The 19,798-nt window shown below is 35.9% G+C and overlaps 2 protein-coding genes across 3 annotated transcripts; both read right to left on the bottom strand.

Annotated features, from left to right (window-relative positions):
* Nucleotides 1–30: 30 nt before the first annotated feature.
* Nucleotides 31–11,660, bottom strand: LOC124298291 (small subunit processome component 20 homolog). The gene is made up of 11 exons (XM_046750094.1): nucleotides 11,495–11,660; nucleotides 11,121–11,401; nucleotides 5,817–11,015; nucleotides 5,483–5,738; nucleotides 4,791–5,396; nucleotides 3,997–4,560; nucleotides 3,716–3,898; nucleotides 3,073–3,412; nucleotides 1,830–2,263; nucleotides 1,414–1,683; nucleotides 31–1,293 (listed from the first exon to the last, which is right to left on the bottom strand). The coding sequence occupies exons 1-11, from the start codon at nucleotides 11,537–11,539 to the stop codon at nucleotides 1,144–1,146; spliced, it is 8,328 nt and encodes a 2,775-aa protein (XP_046606050.1). The 5' UTR covers nucleotides 11,540–11,660; the 3' UTR covers nucleotides 31–1,143.
* A 679-nt stretch (nucleotides 11,661–12,339) lies between these two features.
* On the bottom strand, nucleotides 12,340–18,925 carry LOC124296885 (chromosome-associated kinesin KIF4-like). 2 transcript variants are annotated; one of them, XM_046747276.1, is made up of 14 exons: nucleotides 18,708–18,925; nucleotides 18,004–18,229; nucleotides 17,291–17,729; nucleotides 16,431–16,696; nucleotides 15,724–16,176; nucleotides 15,249–15,636; nucleotides 14,693–15,059; nucleotides 14,270–14,576; nucleotides 13,919–14,055; nucleotides 13,676–13,852; nucleotides 13,419–13,583; nucleotides 12,942–13,127; nucleotides 12,654–12,721; nucleotides 12,340–12,424 (listed from the first exon to the last, which is right to left on the bottom strand). In XM_046747276.1, the coding sequence occupies exons 2-14, from the start codon at nucleotides 18,227–18,229 to the stop codon at nucleotides 12,358–12,360; spliced, it is 3,246 nt and encodes a 1,081-aa protein (XP_046603232.1). In that variant the 5' UTR covers nucleotides 18,708–18,925; the 3' UTR covers nucleotides 12,340–12,357. The 2 variants fall into 2 exon arrangements, with proteins under 2 accessions (XP_046603232.1, XP_046603233.1); XM_046747277.1 differs by having other exon boundaries at nucleotides 13,419–13,571; nucleotides 18,708–18,924.
* Between the last annotated feature and the right edge of the window lie 873 nt (nucleotides 18,926–19,798).

A 19,798-nucleotide genomic window follows, 5' to 3' on the forward strand; every position in this document is an offset into this window, starting at 1 on the left:
CATGAAAGCAACGTATGATATTCTGAATGAACGTAACTTCACAGATATACTTATACGACGTATATAAATAAAACTGTAGGAAGTAAATCAATTTTCTTTCCATCTTTAAATTAACGTTATTTACAAACGGTAATAAAATTGCTTCATGTCAACCACTTACATACGTATCAGTTATACTCAACGTATAGCCTGGTTAAAAAGGAGAATAAGATATTATACTGTATTGTCTGTTGAATATAATGGAATACGAGCCATACAGACGATACATAAAAAAATAGGCATGATGAGTATTTAGTCTCTTGGCTCGTATTCTATATCATGTATTTTCTTTTAGTAGCCAAGAATAATATTTACCACTCATACGCTATCAGAATCTTCCAAATATATTTTTTATTAAATAAATTATGTAGTTCTTTTTTCCGTGTACTTTAATTCACCAATAATAACGCTTAACTGCCTCGTTGTTACGGAGGTCTCAGTCAGATTTCTGTGAAGGTTTTATACGTCACATATGAATTGTGCAAGTATTTGGTGAAAAGTGGATATGAAAATTTTAATAATATAAGGGATAAAAACTGAACAGCAACTGTAACGCTTATTAGAATGAGGTCGTTGTCAGATTTCTATTTTCGAATTCTGTTTATCTTTCCTCAGCGAATGTAACAGTCGTAAATCAGTGATTTGATGACCAATGCCATAAGAATAAAAGAATGAAGAAATAAAATTAGCTAATGATTTATGAACATCACAATTCTCTGGCTTTGTTCCTTATCTTACCGGTAGTCTTTTGTCACGTAAAACTTTTGGGAATGTGACACTGACCTGCGACGCAGATGAACGAATCAGAAAATTAGCATACATGGCTGAACATGATTTGTTGGTCAATGCGAGTCTCCTATTACCTATAATCTGCCTACTAGATATAGAAAGAGGTTACAATTTGTGAAAGTTGGTAGTTATCATTTTTAAATATCAGTCAATATCTCGATTTACCTCAATTTTTTTGTCATCCAGAATGGTTCAGCATTAAACATGCAAGTTTTACAAAGATTCAATGCACCGATGTGTGATATATACATATTTTCTTTACAAAAGAAAAAAAAAATGGATAATTTACTTATTTACAAGATCACGGTATATACACTACGAAGCATCAAAATTGACTTCCCTTCGTGGTTTTTTTCCAAACGATTTCCGACCCTTCATAGTTTCCATTTTCCGTTTTTTTGCCTCCTTTTTCTTTTGCTGTCTTGCAATTTTTCGCTTGGCGGCTAATTCCGGGTCCGTAATAAACTGAAATGAAAAATTTAAAGTAGAGTATTACTGTGAACTTGTATCAGAAGACAAAGGACGAAAATATCAGAAGAAAATAGAAAGTAGAAGAGAAGTACAATAAGAATACGCATGTATTACTTCTTGTGTTCGCGATTTCTTTTGCTCAGCTCTTTTGGTGTCCAATTTTTGTTGAACTTTGCTCAATAGTTTCATATACTCTTCACTTCCTAAACTTTTCTTTATCATTGTTGCAACGTCTTTAGCCAAATGACGTAATGGAGCATTGCTTTCCTCAGTTGTGGTCATTTCTCTAACCAGCGGTGACATCAAATGAAACAATACTGGATTCAAATTTTCCACAGATATAGTTGCTACTACCCCTGCGGTCCACTTGAATACTGCAGTTCTCTGAAAGTGTGGAATTCACTGTCAATTTCAAGTTCCTACTTATTGGATTTTACTTATTAGAGTTCTTTTGGTTTACCAAAAGTTTCAAACAACTATCGCATAATTAGAGATATGCGTGCATAATAAGAATATTTCCTAATACGTACCATGGCGGTAGATTTGGGTGACTGAGTAACTTCCACATTTACAATTTTTCGCATTCTCTTGACAAGCCAAAAAAGTGATATTCTGTCGCCATCACTTTCTGAGGTGGAAGAATGATTGTCAGGTTTTTTCCCGCCTCTAATGTGAAAAGATTTTAAAGCTCGAGCAACAAATATTAGGTTTTTCACCACCTGATCAGCTAGATCTTCAAATACAAGTTCTGGTTGCAACTGTGCAGCCAAGTCCAGAGCTAAGCTTTTCATTGTAGCAACTGGGTCCGAATAAATGTAGCCTTTCTGATCAGCATAACTCTCTGGGTTTTCAAGAGCATCAGCTACTTTTTCAACGTCAATAGCAGCCAAAATAAATCCAATTAGCTGAGCTGCTGCTAAACGAACCCACAGATGAGGATGTGCCAGTAACGATTGGCTGTGTGCTGTAATTTAAAAAATTATAAGTCCATTTATCAGATCAGTAAAAGAAACAAACTTCTTCTTTATAAAGTACAAGTATTAGTCACAGAGTTGTTTCTTTTGTTTTGTTTTTATAGAGAACTGTTCAAGGACTCTAGAAAATTATCAAGTTTTTGATGCGTCCGGCAGAGTTTGACGGACCACTACTTTTATCTCTTAACTGTAATCTCATACTTCTCATCTTGTCCCTCTATCTTTCACGTCTCCTCGGGCTTGCACATAGCTGAAAAGTACCAATTCAGCTATGTGCGATCCCTTACTTTTTTTTTTTTTATAATTGTATTCATCAAATTATGTTCGAATCCATTTTTTTTTTAAATGCCTTTAGACACACATCAATCATTATTCAACACCTTATCAACAGCCTTTAGGTGTGGTTGCTTTGTATAGGAAGGAACCCATTCAATAGTCCATAACAGAAATAACATTCTCATAACTCCGATAAAAATAGTACAATATCGGGACCAGTTGTTAATAATTTTTAGTCGTGGTTTAGGAAATTATACTTCAGACTGTGATGTACTTTGTAATATTTCCAAGGGTTAAAAGAACTTTTAATTCTAAACAAAATAAACTAGGAATGAAAGTCTGTGCCTTTTACCGAGCCTCTTAACAATAATTGAAAAATGTGATGAAAAAAAATTGCTCTATACATTAAAATACCCTCATTTTTCATTTATGGAATACGAAGAACGATCATATGTTCAGTATTTCACTTCATGCATATCATTTGTGTGACAAACGTTAAAGGAACAAAGTCAAAAAAGCTCACCAGCTAATATGCACACGGCATCTTCGTATTTTTCATCTTTCAAAAAACTAGGACAATTGGATGATAATTTTAAGAACATCTGTAAAACTTGGAACAAGTGGTGGTCTCTCATTCGTTCTGAATCGCCAAGTTTCTTTTTATCCTTTCGAAAATCGTCTGAATTTGAAATGTCCTGTTTTTTTATCCTCACAAATCGACCTGGTTCTGAATCATCAGAGTCAGTATCATTAAACTGTTTCAGTACAAGTGGAAGCAGCTTGGCAAGACGTGATTCAAATTCCTGTTTCTCCACGGTAATGAAAATACCACAAAGCTGTGCTGCTAGTCGTCTATGGGAAACCTATACAAATCAATAAACTTCAGTAATACCTGATAAGTACAATTTATGCACAATCCATCGCTTAAACATTTTTGAGGGGATTCTGCTTTGAGGCCGTAGTGTCGAAAGAACAACTGTTATTTAGAATATCATATTATCATATTTTGCAAGCTCAATTTTTTTGTTCTGAATTGTTTGATATGCAATTTTCAATAATAGCAATGAATGTGAATTTTAAAATTAGAATTTCATGCTTAAATCTTTATTTTTGCATTGAGAATTTTACTTGTGTGGTGTAAAAGAAACTAAATCGTGATACATTACCTTAACTTCCTTTAACCACAGGAGTATGATATCAAATAATTTGTTCTTATCGTTATGCGGTAGTCGAATAATCATTTCCTTGATACATTTGGCACAGAGTTTTCTGCAATCCGGATCTTCGTCATTCGCTAGTCTTGCACCGATCATCAAAAAGAACAAACCGGAGTGTTGCGATAGAACCGTCTGAAATTAGCAGAAAGAAAACTAGTATGCAACTTTGATCATGATTTTTTAATCAATGTTATAAAAATAGGAATAATGAAAGAGCTGTAAAGTCTTACCAGTGGAAATCCTGTGATAATGCCATGTATCATTTCCAACGCGCTTAGTCTTCCTGACTTTACTTCATAACTCAACTGCGTTAGGTAAAAGGAAAGATGTTTTTCGAGGAACTTTCCTAGTGGATATTCCATGAGGAATATATGAAATATAGAACGTGCTTGTTGCCGGACATGGTCTAATTCTGACGTTACACTCAGCTTGGCAACTTTCTCCATTACATCGTGCATCTCAGGGACAATTAATTTTCGACTTAGTATAGCCCTGAGTAAAGTAAACGCAGTTCCTTGCTTATCGTAATCGTGTAAATCTTGTTCAGCGTAGAGAATAAGTATTTTCAACTGTTCTGAATTTATTGTAAAGTCTTTCACATCTCGTACAAGCACAGACATGCACTTAAACGCTGCCGTTACAAGATCGAAGTTGTCTCCTTTGCTTAATCCAGCAGCAGCATATTTGTGCAGTATATTGAACATCGAAGAACAAATTTCTGTAATGTAAGTCTTTACCGATGGAAGATCTGTTTTTAGGATCCAATTCAGGCATTGAAGGGCAAGCGTAGTCAGCTGGAAAAAAAATTACTTGTTTTAAGCGACTTATGAACTATTGTTCTACTAAAAACCTATCTGATTGAAGTTTGATAGAAGAAATCCGTTACTATTCCAAGTCGTAAGGCTTGTAAATTTTTATACAAAATCTTGCCGTTATGTAAGAGCAATGTATTTTCTTACTCAAGTCTTCGAGAGGTACTACATGAAATTCTTAGAGTTCAAATTAATGAAGAATGATTATTTACCTTGACGTGCTGAGACTTTAAACAATCACTTAATATGGATACGACAGGGTCCAAGTAGGATTTCAGTTCCGGCGCTGATATGCGATCTCGTTTCAACAGAATATGGTACAGTCGTAGGCCAAACTCCACCATAATGTGAGCATTGGCATTGCTAGAAGTTTTCGCCTGGGCTTTTACACCCATTCTATTCTTTGGTTCAGGTGCGATGATCAAACAGTCAGGCTTTTGGCGTGCCTTTATTTCAGCTTCTCTTTCAGTTACTTGTTTAGGTTTAGTTGCAAGCAAGAGATCAGGTATACTTTCAGATATAACGCCATAGAGAAATGTTAGCATTTTGTTTATTTCAATGAAAGTATTATCAGCCAGACCCAAAACTACCTGTCTCAAGCACTCGACTACTTTACGGATAATTTTGTAGGAGTGTGTTTTGATTAATGCATTCTTCAATGGCATAACCAGATCGAGTAAGCATGATTCGGTTATAAATTGAGCTAATATATGAAAGATGTCAAAACTTTTAGTTGACTTCGCTTCGGAAACATTCTTTACAATACCAGCGATCTCTTTTTCTTCTCCAGTTAGGCCAAACAGATCAACCTTGCATACCTGTAATGCAAAAATTGAATATAGGTTCCAATAACGACTCAATGCCAGAGCAAAAATACCAATTAAGTCTCGGATAATATTCTTACCGATAAAATGCTGTGCAAATTCTCGTTAATATGAAGAGGTTTGTAGTATGGTTTCAACGAAACAAGTACAGCATGAATGGTATACACAAGAACGTGTACTTGAAAACCCTTTGTCAATATGTTGTTCATCTCTTTGAGTAAATGACGCAGATATTCAGGCCCCAAAGTTATCATTATTTTTTGCATAGTTTCACGTGTAATACGTCTGACAGAGTCCAACCGAGACTTAAGAAATGTGCACAACTTCATCAGGATGCTAAAAAACAAATAATCGGCATAAAGACGACTGTTGTATGAATATGAGTGGAACTGAACAAATCTGATAATTAATTACCCAGGTAAATTTTCCTCCAGTACACCTGGCGGTAACTTTTGAAGTAGTTTAACAACAGCAAGCGCAATTGGCACTCGCATAATTTCTTCTTCCTCCCTTTCGAAGCCAGTCTTTTTCCTGTTTACCTTGTGGCTGTTCTCGTGTTGCGTGCGTGCCATGATTGACCGATTTAACTGAGGCAACAAGACCTTCGATATGCCGAATACTAGTCTTCTGGCAGCAAATTGTGAAAGAAACAGCTCTCTTTGCATTGCTGGTATATTTATCTGTGAATTATTGCCACTTTTCGGCTCCGATTCATCAAGATTTTTCGCATCATCCGCCAATGATTCGTCCAACTTTTCATCCATATCCGGAATGCCATCAAGCACACTACCCTCGTCGTAACTGGGTAATGGATCCGGCTCTTTCACATCCTCTGTATTCACTATAGCGATTACAGAGCTTGCGGGTTCCTTGTACTTTGAAAGATTGTAATGGAACGCATCTAGTATCGCAACAACAATTCTTATTGTTTGTTTTTGAAATTCAACTGAAGATCTCAATTTATCTAGATAGTATTTGAGGACAACTTCGTACTGATGCCAGGGTAACAGTCTACACACAGTGCCGACTGTTTCGATCGCAGCGTCAACGATACTATTTTTATTTACAAAAGATTCAGAGCACAAGTAGGACGACGCAAGAGGTAGTATAAATTGCGTCAATGTTTTTGGATTTGGAGATCTCGTCCAGGTTTTTGCAATGGAGCAAAACTTGAGCAGTGCTCGTGCTTTTCTGTGTAATTGCAAGTGTTGCAAGTTTTCAAAAACGTCCACTTCTGGATCAGCCTTATTACTCAGCGGATGAAGATCTCGGAGCACTGGATGAACATCGGAACATTCCATTGCTAATTGGCCCAGAAGAGCAATAGACTGATTGCGTACAATTTCATTTTTATCCCGAATGCCCATCCGCACAATTGACAAAATGGTTTCATCGATTAGATAATTCTTTTCTAAGTGCCTGTCCTTGTACTTTCTGACCAACTTCGGAGCAATTGTTTTTAAACACTGCCCTGACAAATCTCTCAGTGCTAGATCTTTCTCAGTTTTCAAAAAGAAAAAGCAATTGTATATTATTGTCGCGCCAAACTCAAGTGTGAGAGCATCTTCCTCCAGTAACGTGTTTACTTCCTTGAACGCCTCTAGCCTTTTATCAAAATCTGGTTGATCGATCCATTTACTGTCCCAGGCGTTCAACTCGACAAGCAGTTTACAGTTGCGTATCATAAGATCACGGTGTTGTTCCGACGATCCTTCTGATATAATATTGTACAATCGCATCAAGGATTTTCTAGCTGATACAGCTGTAATCGCACCGGTAAGCGGAACAATAAGTCGTAAGTGCTTCTCTGGGTGTTCAACGATCTTCATAAGATTAAAGATGGTGGAAACCAGCTGAACGACAATCTCTTCACTTGCACCAGTTGTCGCTTTTTTAACAAGAATTGGCAGAAGCAATGTCAACAGAGTATCGCATGTTTCGGAGTCTTCAACAAATTCGGATATACGCGATAATACAACCAGTTCGATTTTGTTCACTCCCTTGTTACTCTTGTTTAACTTCTTTTTTATATATTCTAATATATTCGGTACGTGAGGCAGTAGCAGAGCTGATCCGTAATTGATATTATCTGTGCGACAACGGGTGCTATTTTGCTTGACTTCCAGCATATTATTGATCAATATTATTGGGAAAAACTTTGCGTCGACGTCCATTTGATTCACATTATTATCAATTACACCGTAATCCTGCAGCGTCAGCATTTTCTCAATCATTTCCAATATCGCGTTTATCACAGAACCGTGCGTTTTAGGCCCCAACAATAATTGTATAACATATGGCAGCGGTGTCAGCGTCAAATTATTTTCGAAATGTTTTGCGAACAAGGGATAGTACCTTGGATTCTGGCTCCAAGCTATGAAGAGTTTCAAGAGTGCCGTTGGACTGTGGATACCTTCGATTGGTAACTTTTCGAGCCATGGAAACACTGCTACAGCAAACAGCGCATCTATTTCACTTTCAGTCCATTCGTAGCTTTCATAATGAGAAAAGAACCTAGATAGTATGTTCATACAACTGGTACGCAGATTTCTTATCGAAGACATGTATCCGGGATGAACGTCGTTCGAACGGTGTGATATTCCAGTTACTTGTGCTAGTATACAAATTAGTATCCCCAACAAACGAGGTAGCAATTTACTCGACATTTTGCCACCAAATTGTTCGATTACAATTGCCAGTAAATTCACGGAGCTTTGTAGTCGTTTTGGTGGAATGATGTTGGATAGATCTAGATTATTAACCACATCTCTCACCATTTCATTCAAATTGAGTTCTTCTTCGGAAGCTATCGGTACATATTTATGAAAAAGCTTAAAGGCCATGCTAATGAATGTCATCATCTCGTCTTCTTGAGTTCCAGCCAGAAATCGTAGTACAATAGTTCTTCTAACAAGACCACCAGCCTTTCCTCCGGTTCTCATTCCTGTCCTCATCACCATTTTAGCATATATTATCCTCATAAGAATCGGCAGCAATGCTTCTCTGTGATCGTCTTGTATCATGTTACTTTCTTTATCTATTTTAAACAAAGCTAACTCATTCTTCAAACTTTTTTCATCTATTAGATTATATAGATGCTCCTTGTACGGTACCAGGTACTTGTGTTTGTAAGTGAACAGACAGTTTAGAGCAGATTTCTGAACTTCACTATTTTTGGAGGCAAGTAATTCTAAATAAATTTTATACATATCGGCTTCTCGGTACAAAGTTCTTGGATTTTTTACCTTTGAAAATATTTCCATCTGTGCCAAGAGAAGCTTGATTTTATGTTTACCGTCAAACGATATTTTATTCGTTGCTAAATCATTTTTGGTGGCTTTCTCATGCTCTATTTCATCATCATCTTCAGTTTCCTGGACAATTTGATTTGCCAATTCATTATCACCTTCATGTTTCTTAATACTCCAAGATTTAGCATCTTCGCTGTTGGATTTGAAAAAGTTACTCTCAACGAAATCAATGAATATTCCAGTCAAATCCCTATTTTTCATTTCACAAAAGTCAGAAAATAATGACATACACTTCCAAAGAAGTAAACTGTAGTTATTGTAATCAGGTTTGTCCTCATTATCAAAAACTTGAAACAAGAGCGTGGAAGTAACGTCACAATCAAACGTGAGCAAACTGGTGGTTTCCGATTCGCCTTGTGTCTTGGCACTTTCCAATTTTGATATAAATATTGGCCAAAATGAATCGCATTGCTTGTGCGCGTACGATGCAATTAATTTCATTATTGGATCCCATAGCAATGAAAAATTTACATACAAATTTCCAAACAGACAATATATAGGAAATTTCAAATACTTTGAATCAAAGTTACTTAGTAGAATTCTTTCAAACGCAAGACCTTGCAGAGGTAGCAATTTATCTCTATAACAATGGACTGTTGACGGCTCAGCCTCAGCTAAATATGGTAATGCCAAGAAGTTTTTATCACCTTGATCATTCGTGGCCAAAATATCTTTAACATTACTGAACAAAGAATAAATGTGGGCTATCACAAGTCTGTCTTTATGGTACGGAGATCCTAATAATGGTGCCAAACTTTCATTTAGTGAATTAAACAGATCTATATTTATCAGATTATTGCCAATTTCTGAATCGACAATGTGCGACAAGCACAAATCCACAGCACAAAGTATACTTCTCACCGTCGAATACTTATCTATCAGTATAGACAAATTTATGTCATGTTTAGTAATATACTCATAAAATTCGTTTGGCTGTAGAATGTGTGCAACAGATTCAATCGCTAAGAGGAAAGTGAAACTTAACAAGTCAAGCTTCAGGTCTGAATTAATATCGACGAATGTTTTCAACTTTCCATAAATATTTTTTGTAGCTTCTAACAATGTTTCTTCACAAATCTTCGGCACAGGGCTCAAGTGAGGTAACGTTATCAACAATCGCAGTGAATCTTCTGTCGGTGCATTATCATTCAGAGCTGTTAAAATATTTTGCATATGATTTAAACTTTCACCTGGAATATTACGGATATTCAAATTGTATCTGGTCCATTCTTTCAATTTTGTACCATTAAGACAAAGAGGTGATTTGACAGTGATTATTTTAGAAAAAAGTCGCAAAATATCGCTGTTGAAGCCAGTCTGAAAACTGTAGGTCATGAAATGTGGTAATACCAATGTTTCGAATGACGAATAAGAAATTAGTTGTTCCACTACTGAAAGCAAAATCTCAATATCTCGTATGGCCAATATCTTTCGTACAAGTTTATTCGAATACTCCTGAGTAAGTTTTACGTTTTGAGCCAAAAGAACTGATCCAGAAAGTTTAGCCAAGCCCTTCACGATTACTTTGTCACCACCTACAGTCGTTTCCTTATTTTCAAAGAAATCGAGTGCTTTGACCAGCTCGTTTATCAATTGATTGGGATGAACAAGCATTCGTCCATCTCTATGATTAACGGCTTCTAACAATAAACTATGGAGTAGGAATAGTGCATTCTCTTTTTCCGTTTTTAATTCATCCGTATCTCCACTTGATTTTTCATAGTTCTCTAAAAACAGATCCGCCAATCGAAGAGAAACATTCCAAAAAATCTCACTTTTTTGTGGATGTATGGAGTTGACTAAGCACTGTACAACTTGTTGAAGAATGCTGTATAACATTTGCTTATCTATGGACTCATTTTTTAGGCTGCCAATGTAAAGCGTCAACATTTGTTCAGCGCAGGAATGAAACTGACCAGTCGTTCCTTGGATGACTTGAAATAATAGTTTTCCGCACCCTGATACTCCATCTGGTCTTTTTTCCAAAGCATTGATTAGCAGTTCTAAAAATGCATCCTTATCTTTGACTTTCCTTACTACAAATGCAAAACTTTCGGCAGCAAAATCATTGATGTAAGTTGGTTTTGACTCAGCCAGTAATGGTAACAACAGATCAAACACAGCATCGACATTCTTGATCAAGTACCGCCACAAGAATTTAAATAGGTAAGCCAATGCTGTGAAAGTATATTCCAGCTGCTCAGCATCGTTTGTATGTAGCAAATCTATTATCACCGTCAAGAATTGAGGAAAGTACTCATAGAATTCTTTTTGAAGATCTCGTGCAGCAGCGATTACTAATCTACAAAAATAAAAAGGAATGGTCAATATCTTGGAAATGAATTGATTGAGAAGACCTGCCTTTCTCATACTAATTTTACGGAACAATAGCATGCATGGTACTTACTCGAGTATCGGCTGTAGACACAGAGTATCCTTCAATCTGAGATATTTCAAAAGAGCATCGATAACGTGTTCTTTGCTGTTCAACAGTTGTGGCAGCGTGACAATGCCGCGAAGTTCTTTTTTCAAATTTGTATAATTCTCTGTGAGGTTAAGAACGCTCCATTTGTGGAGACATTGGTAAAAATGTGTTTCCACCTCATCACTTTCCGCCTCATTGCGATGGGATACCCGATGAAATACATCAACATCTATGTCAGCTATGCGCTCCGAGAAGGGCTTAAACTACGGAAGAAAAAGAAGCATGCACGTTACAAATTAAGGTTAGACTAGGTTAGGGTAGTTCTTCTGTAGTGCTAAATGTTCACTTCAACTGACCTTAAAGGTGTTTGATTCCTTATGACGGGTCGGTTTATTCTTCATTATTAATAAGTTTATTCAATTCAGTCGTCTTGTAACTCATATGATAGTTTTGTGAATTGATAATCAATTTGACAGTTATTAACACCTCACTTTCTTTGCAACAAACACACAGCACCCACGTGGTTGACGCTTCGTTCACGCCGGCATGAAATTAGTACCAATACATAAGTCCAGAATCTGTTACAGTGGCGCTGCACGTGAGTTCAATTTAAAAATAATTCCTCGGGTTTTGCCGGAGAGGGATATTCACGGGATGTTACAAGGGAATTTTGAACTAAACACTATCCCAAGTACTCAGTTATCGCAAGATAAAGGTCAAAGCAACTCTATTTGTTAGAATCAAAAGAGATGCAAGATCTACTGAGGACGAAAAAATACATCAATAGTGGTGTCAAATCATAATATTATGTATTATAAAGCTACTTTAAACATGTCTATAATTTCAAGCTTAGTTGACTACTTAAAAATTTGTTGAAATACCTGCATTACGAAGAGATAATTTTGAATACACAATGCTTATGTAAAAAAGCGTATAGTTTCATTTACTTGCCTTTAACCTTTAAGCTTGCTAAGCGTCATAAGTTGTTGTACTGAGATAAAAATATAAATGTTCAATAAGGAGAAAATGAAGAATAAACATGTAAGTTATTCATTAATGTCAAATTTAATTGAGCTACATTTTAATATATCTAGTCCTTTAGGTAAAAACATGAATTAGAAATGTACAAGATTATTCACAGTGTTTCGTTTAGTTGATAAAATTATGCGCTTGACCTTCGACAGAAATCCTCTTCTTTTTCTATGATTGTCGCAGTGTTTTAGATTTCGATGGTTTGGTCCTGAGGTTTCGATCTCTTGGGCTTAGGTGGTAATGTATTCGTTTCGCTGCAACAAAATTATCTTATTACAAATCATCACACAAATGATTTCATCATCATTCTAATGAAATTAAAACCGAAAAATTCATAAGGTAAGAAAAACTGCGTGAATCTAAATGAAAAAGGATCTTAAAAAAGGAAATAAGTCAATGATATTAGGCGGTAAAATTTTCCGACAGAAGTATCTACTTCTACAAATTATTAAGATCTACAATAATCATTGTATATTTGCTTACATTGGTTTCTTAAATGAGTCATCACTATCATCCTTGGTAACATCTGGAAACAGGATGGTTCGTCTGATCTGAAATTGGAATAATAGTTACTGATAGGGGTTATCAGATTTTTTTTTATCACGAATATAAATTTGGTTTAGGAACACCATTCTTTAATACGTGCAAGTCAAAGTATTTTTCTTGTAGATTATTAAAATGGAAGGGCAAAAAAATCATTGATTAATGATCAAGTTTTCATTTTATAACTAAAAAAAGAAGAATTTCGAAAATATGTAGAAGAAACGTTACGTTTTCTTGGTCTCTGTTGCAACATATTTCCGGGTTGCAATTGCAGTTTATACACGCTAGGTCATTTTTCCGGCAAGTGCATAAACGCGTGTGGCACTTGGATTTGCAAGCACATTTTATATCACCGTCTGATGATCGCTTTGAACCAATAATTCCAGCGTTTGGACGGGATTCTGCAGCAGAGCTCTGTAAATTGGGAAGCGTAAATAGCAAAATGTACCGGGACAATATTCAGGTAAACTGCTTAATTATCAAACAAGCACAGATTCATTCGTTTTCCACTTTCCATAAAAAGTAGGCTTCAGAAAGTTGATATTTGACTGAGAAATGGAATTTATATCGGGTGAAAACCTCTATTGTCACTGATATTTACATTTCACAATTATATTGGAAAATTTTATTTAGCAAAGCATTTATTGAAATCTTCTGTCGCAATGTACAGTGGAAGACCATATTTGGGAGTAACGAAATGCTTACCATGATTTTGCTAATCCGACTAAACAGAGGCGTTTTGGTCCAATCTGGATCTTTTTCGACATCATCTTCCAACAAGCTATCATCTGTGAATGGATAGTCTTCGTAATGTTCAGCATCTGGTGTTGGGTATTCTTTGGTTGATGGTTTTTTCTCCTTTAGAGATACCTGTATACGAAGTTTTAAAAAATCGAATAGATACATGAAATAGATACATTATGAAGAGAACATATTTCATATAATAATTTCAAAAAAATTACATTGCATAATTGAGGTTCTGCTACGGGTTTAACTCCGCGGAGTTGATCAAGCAGGTGGGCTACCACTTCTTCGTGTTCCGCATTCAGCTTTGCCTCTCGTTCTCTCTGTTTCAAAATTTGCTCTTTTTGTTGGAGTTCCATTTGTCGATTTTTCATTCTAAGAGCATCACACTCTTCCTATAACCGTTGTATAACAAATAAAAAGTAAATAACTGCGAATTTATTACTGTTTATAATACACACCATCAGTTCATCGTATTGATAGGTTTTGGCATACTGGCTTCGACTTTTTTCAGCTGCAATATCAAACACGGTCTTCAAAGCACACTTTGCATCTGTCATTGTCTGTATTTGATTCCACCGGGTTTTAGTCTTGTTTTCTGAAATAAAAAGATAAGATAATGACCAAAAATTCAACAATTATTGTTACTTGAATATAAGTTACTTAGATATTTACGAAATATCACATCGTTTGATGTCTAGATAGTATAAGTACCTAATTTCTCCTTGAGTGATACATTAAGTATATTTTTCAGATGACGTATAGACAACTTCATTTATACTTTGTTTCACGGTGAAGTTAACTTTGATTACCTTGATCAGAAGTAAGAATCTTTTGCTGCAGGTCGGCAATTTGTGCACTGCGTAACTGTAAATCTTCAGTGAGTTCGGAAATTTGTTTCGCATAGGTGGCTGCATCATATTTATCTTTATTTGCTTTAATTTTAGTCAAGGTTGTTGTGAGTAACGCTCTATCTTGCATTAGTCGTTCCAACGAACGCTCAGCGTCTATTGTACTAGTGAGCACTTCAAGTTCTTGAGTTACCCAAGCTTGTATGCCGACAGTATTGCCCGCCTTGTCTCGCTTCTGTTGAGCCTTACTCTGCTTCTCCAGGGCTTCCTGCGTTTTTGATGAGTATGAGGATTAAAATGAAAGATAAAAAATGCTCGACATTAAAAAGAATTCGAAACATTTGACTGGATGTTAGGCGACACTGGGTATTTTGAGATACTTACTTTCAGTCTCTTATTGATTGCGCAGGCTTCTTCCACTTTACGTTTAAGAACGTTCTGCTGTTTACTATGCTGTGTTTCCATCCGAACAATTTGGTGTTGTCGCTTCCTGTCTTGATCTTTTAATTTTTTAACCTCCTGTTCTCTTGTGAGCTTCCACTGTCTGAATTTTTCACTTTCGGATCGCATCAGCTGCATGAGTTTTACTTTGTATCGTTTCATTGATTGAATTTCAGTGAGCAGACTTTTTATTTTAGCCTCGGACTTTTCTTTCATTTTGATAACCGTTCCCTGCTGCATACATTTGCGAGATAATTCAGATATCTTCTTCTCAAGCTCTTGAACTTTTTTGCGACGTGTTTCTGCGAGTCTGAAACGAAATGAAAATCGAATGAAAAAAGAACTGTGCAATAATAAGTCTTTGGTACTGTAAAATATTTCATTCTTTCACTAACAAGTTATACGACCAACTTTCGGAATTTACCAAACTAAAAATTGGTCTTTACATGCAGTTAATAATAGTAATATGAAAGTATACAAGTAATGTGTGATTTCTTACTTGGAGCTAGCATTGTTAGATTGAACTGATACCAAAACTTTTTGGAGATCATCTTTTTCCGCCTGCAGTTTTTTTATTTCGGATTCCATTTCCTGCATTTCCTTTGAATATTCAACCATTTGCGTAGAGTTTGCTATAAGTTTTGCAACCAATTCTTCTTTCAAAGCTAATTCTCTGTTTATATTTCTCACTTCATCTTTCCTCTCAGCCTGTTGCAACGTATGCTCCTCTTGTTTTACATCCAGATCTACTCCTCCAGTTTCAGTATCATCTGAATTTTCATCCGCAAAATTAGTATCAGCCGAATCATGATTAACAAATTGTTTCTCTGTTGATAATTCGTGACTTAAAATTTCCCTTGCTGTCTTCTCTTGATCGCTTTGAAACTCTAAAAAAGAAAGGAATGAAAAGAGTTTGTCAGTTTTCACACTACATACTAACGGAACTGCATGAAGTGATCGAATTTGAATCACACCTAAAATTTTATTGTATATGATTTTCAATGCTGATCGATGTTCTTCAGTGCCATTGGGATTTGCGTCGAAGTCGTCAATAACTTGCTTAAATTCTTTTACAAGGTCAGCAATGTTTTTTCTAAGAGTTTCACTGGCACTTTCTGCCAGATCAGCACGTTCGCTCATATGCAAAAATTCAATTAGATTTGCGTGCAGTTGTTCAGTTAGATCCCTATTTTTGACTTGCATTATTTGTATTTTTGCTTGCAGTTCTTTGTGCTCAGGTGGGCAAGCGTTTTCACCATTTACTGTATTTCCTTGTGAAAGAAGAGCCAATCTCAATTCTTGAATTAACTTATTTAACCTATTTACTTCAGCAGCGTGTGGATCTTGATTCACAATCGGCTTATTCTTTATTCTTCTTGCTCTGTCAGCATATCGCAGTGTACTTAAAGTCTCATCGAGGTTGTAGTCTGGATATAGAAAATCAGATTTGTTCCAGATTAATTTGAAAGATTAAAGCATAGTTTCCCACTTTAGTCATAAAATTATATCTTTTTACAGCCTACATATTGTACACACAATTGTGTAGTTTGCCGAAAGAGATATTTTCGACCAAAAAAGAATGTTTTTTGTCAAATGAAATTCCAATATTAGTATGTGGCTTTTGTTCATGGAAAATAAGGTCCTGAATGGAGCTACTTTTCTTAATACTTCACATACTGACCTGCAGGACTGATACACGCGATAATTAGAGTCATGGAGTTTCCGCCTAGTGAGTCTTGCAACAACCTGGTCAATTTGCTATCACGATATCCAACATAGCTCCCGGAAGTTCCGTCTCCCAATTGTGAGATCACATTACCCAAAGCGAGGAGACCTTTATTTATATTTACGCCTTCTTTGAATCTCTCACCGGTGGCTTTAGTTTTTTTGCTGCGTTCTGAACCAGCAAGGTCTACCAGATGAAACTTTGCTGTTGTAGCAGAGTTACTGTTTCAAAAATTGTTAGATGTTCTTAAATTGTTTTTCTTCAACAACACACCGAACCACGAGAGCAAATTTTTATCATGTTTTGGCAGTACGACTTCTAAACACCAAAATATTGGTTTTACCAATAATTCGATAAATAGATTTAGACAATTCTTTGCTTATGTGATGTTTATTGATGAAATTTTACTCCTATCATAAAATGACTAGACTAATTTGAGTTTTTGTAGTGTCAGAAGTAAGGAGAACGCACTAAGAATACGTACTTTTTCATGATCAAAATTGAGTTCTTTTTAATTTGGGTAAGATTGGTGACAAGTTTTATAAAATAAAAAATTAATTTTAATATCTTTCTGTGAAATCCATTTCGAAATAAACAATGGCATTTGAAATTTGAGAATTTTGTTGTTCAAACTCAGATGTCGTTTTAACGATCGGTCAACTTGTCAAGTATATGTGAATAATTCTTTGTACATTGTATAGAATAATCATTTCTAGACATTAATCTAACAATAAGTATATTGATCAATGACTGTGAGAAGAGATTCTCAGTGCCAACAGATCAAGCTAATAAAGTAAAGTAAATTAAATCCTTACACATCATCCTTTTTCTCTTGACGTATGTTGACAGTAAATATGGCATGGCTCCTGCTACTTTGCGAATTCATTGCTGTTGCTCCAGTGGCTCGACCCAGCGAACCTTGACTAAGGCACTGAAAAGTCGCAGTGGAATTTTCAACTTTGATTTCAGTCAAGCCAGGTATTTTTATGCCTTGTGTATCTTCACGAATATCGACAACAGAGTTTTCTCGGGATTTTTGGGAGAGCAGGTCGTAAAGTTGCTCTTGATAAAGTTCCATGAAGGAGACAGTGATTTCGAAATTGCAGTCTGTTTTTTGTTCCACAATTTGGAAAATGTCATTTATTGCACGAGGAATGATACCAAGCTCTTCATTACCTCCTTTATAACACGTCCCCATGGAATGGGTTTTACCACTTCCAGTTTGGCCATATGCCAATATAGTTACGTTATATCCTACCAAATAAACACGTTCATGTAGTCAAGATAAAGAGCCATATAATGATTTTAAAAACAGTAGGAAAGGAAAATTGTAGATTCTGGTTTTGACATACAGATAATTAATGCCATAACACTGCTGCGAGTAGATGGTTTTGCAACTAATAGTATGGAATGAGTGATGCAAAATATGATGGCGAAACAAATTGACATGGTTGAGAAATATAGGTTTTATAAGAGTAAGTTGAAAAATTAAAAAGCGTGAGCAACTGTAAGTCTTTGATATTTTTACCTTGGAAGAGATTATTTATCATTCCTTTGACTGCTGTATTATAAAATGTTTCCTGGTTAACTTCAGGAGGAAATATGTGATTAAACGTAAAGGCTTTCTCGGTACCCAGCACCTGAACCTGTGGTTGGCCACGCACGGTTGCGACGCAGGTCTGGCAGCCTTTCTCAATCTCTGTTTCAACCAAAGGTCTGATCCTTAGGGCTACTTTGATCGCAGCATCAACCATCTATAAAATATGTCAAGATGAAAATTAATTAACAAACATTAAATTTGCAACAGCAGAAAACCACTTTAGCCTCATTTAGCCTATAAAATTAGAAACGAAAACGAAAATTACACGCATCTTGTTTCATTTACTTTAGCTACACTTTTTCGACTAGAAAATATACTTAGATGACGGTACAGTCTTCAACATATATTTTTTGTCAAACAGGTATTGCAACTACTGACAAATTGTATTCCGTAGAAGAAAAAATCTGATGAGTAAAGTTTTTGTCATGAATTTTTGAAACGTATGTCCACTGAAAAAGACAAAAGGCTAATGCTCGCGCAATTATGTGAAAAAATTACAGCTATTAAAGAAACCAGATAAAGGTAAAATCAGTGAAAAGGTATGTTGCTTTTAACTGCACAGTTCTGATTCATTCCGATTATAAACTTCATCAAATTTATCGTAGCTATGAATTAACTTGCGATAATCTTACCTTAATGCTTTTCAGAATTCAAATATATTGCTCTCTTTTTTACAATTCACCCACTCTTCATTAGAAACTCACGGTCCGGCCGTACTAATTTTTCCTGCTCTTTCTCTCAAGCTTTCATGTCACTCGCATTGAAATCACTTTCCGACCGTTGTACCGTTGTACATTTGAAATTTTTGTTTGTCGACAGGCAGCTAGAGGGGACAGGTAGTTCATCAGTGTTGCCAACTGGAAGCACCGGCCGTTTCGCCTAGTGACCACGAGTGTCGCTGCTATCGAGGGATTCAGGCTGAGCTAGAGAGACGGAAACAGATTTCAAAACCACGGACGGTCAACAACCTATTTCCATCTGTCTCGCACGGTTACTCAGCACCTTGTTGACTTTAACTAAGAAATGAAATTTATTAAACAGAAAAATGTATTTACATAGAATTCACTCTGACTAAACTAGAGAAATCCGAAGGTATTACGATTGCACATGCGTTACACGTTATCGAAGTAGGAGTTTTATTGACAGTGAGTTGAATTTACGCAAGAATAAAATTGTCATTTGATAAATTACATTATTTTAGTATTTGACCAGTAAAAATAAGTTCACTTATGCTCGTTTCCACATCACCGCAAGCGGTAGAGCACCTGGCGCGTTTTTTTTTACGTGGTATCCCCAGTAGGCCAATCCACGGAGAATACTTGCAAGATCGATCTTACGTTCTTCGAAAAATTTCAAATGACTATTTTTCACATGTTAATTATGGTAAATTGTTTTTCCCAATCAATCTGTACTCGTGTACATTCGCAGTTTGTTCGAAATTTTTCAGTTCATATAACCCGCTGACTTATACGTGTTCTTTTCGCTTCCGCGGCTAGAAAAAAAGCCGTGCCTATTCTCAGTCTTATAGCGGTCTTAAAACATGTTTTAAAGCTGTTGAGATAGGTATAGATCGAAGAATTGTAGTTTATGAAATTGCCACAGTTATGTCTTGTCATTACGGCTAACAATCATGTATTAAAGGAAAAATTAGATTAATGGATGTGGATATGAGTGATAATTCGTTAAGTGAACAGTTTATTGCTGAAGAATGAGGCAACGTATT

This window comes from Neodiprion virginianus, chromosome 2 (genome assembly GCF_021901495.1).
Source record: "Neodiprion virginianus isolate iyNeoVirg1 chromosome 2, iyNeoVirg1.1, whole genome shotgun sequence".
NCBI classification, from domain to species: Eukaryota; Metazoa; Arthropoda; class Insecta; order Hymenoptera; family Diprionidae; genus Neodiprion; species Neodiprion virginianus.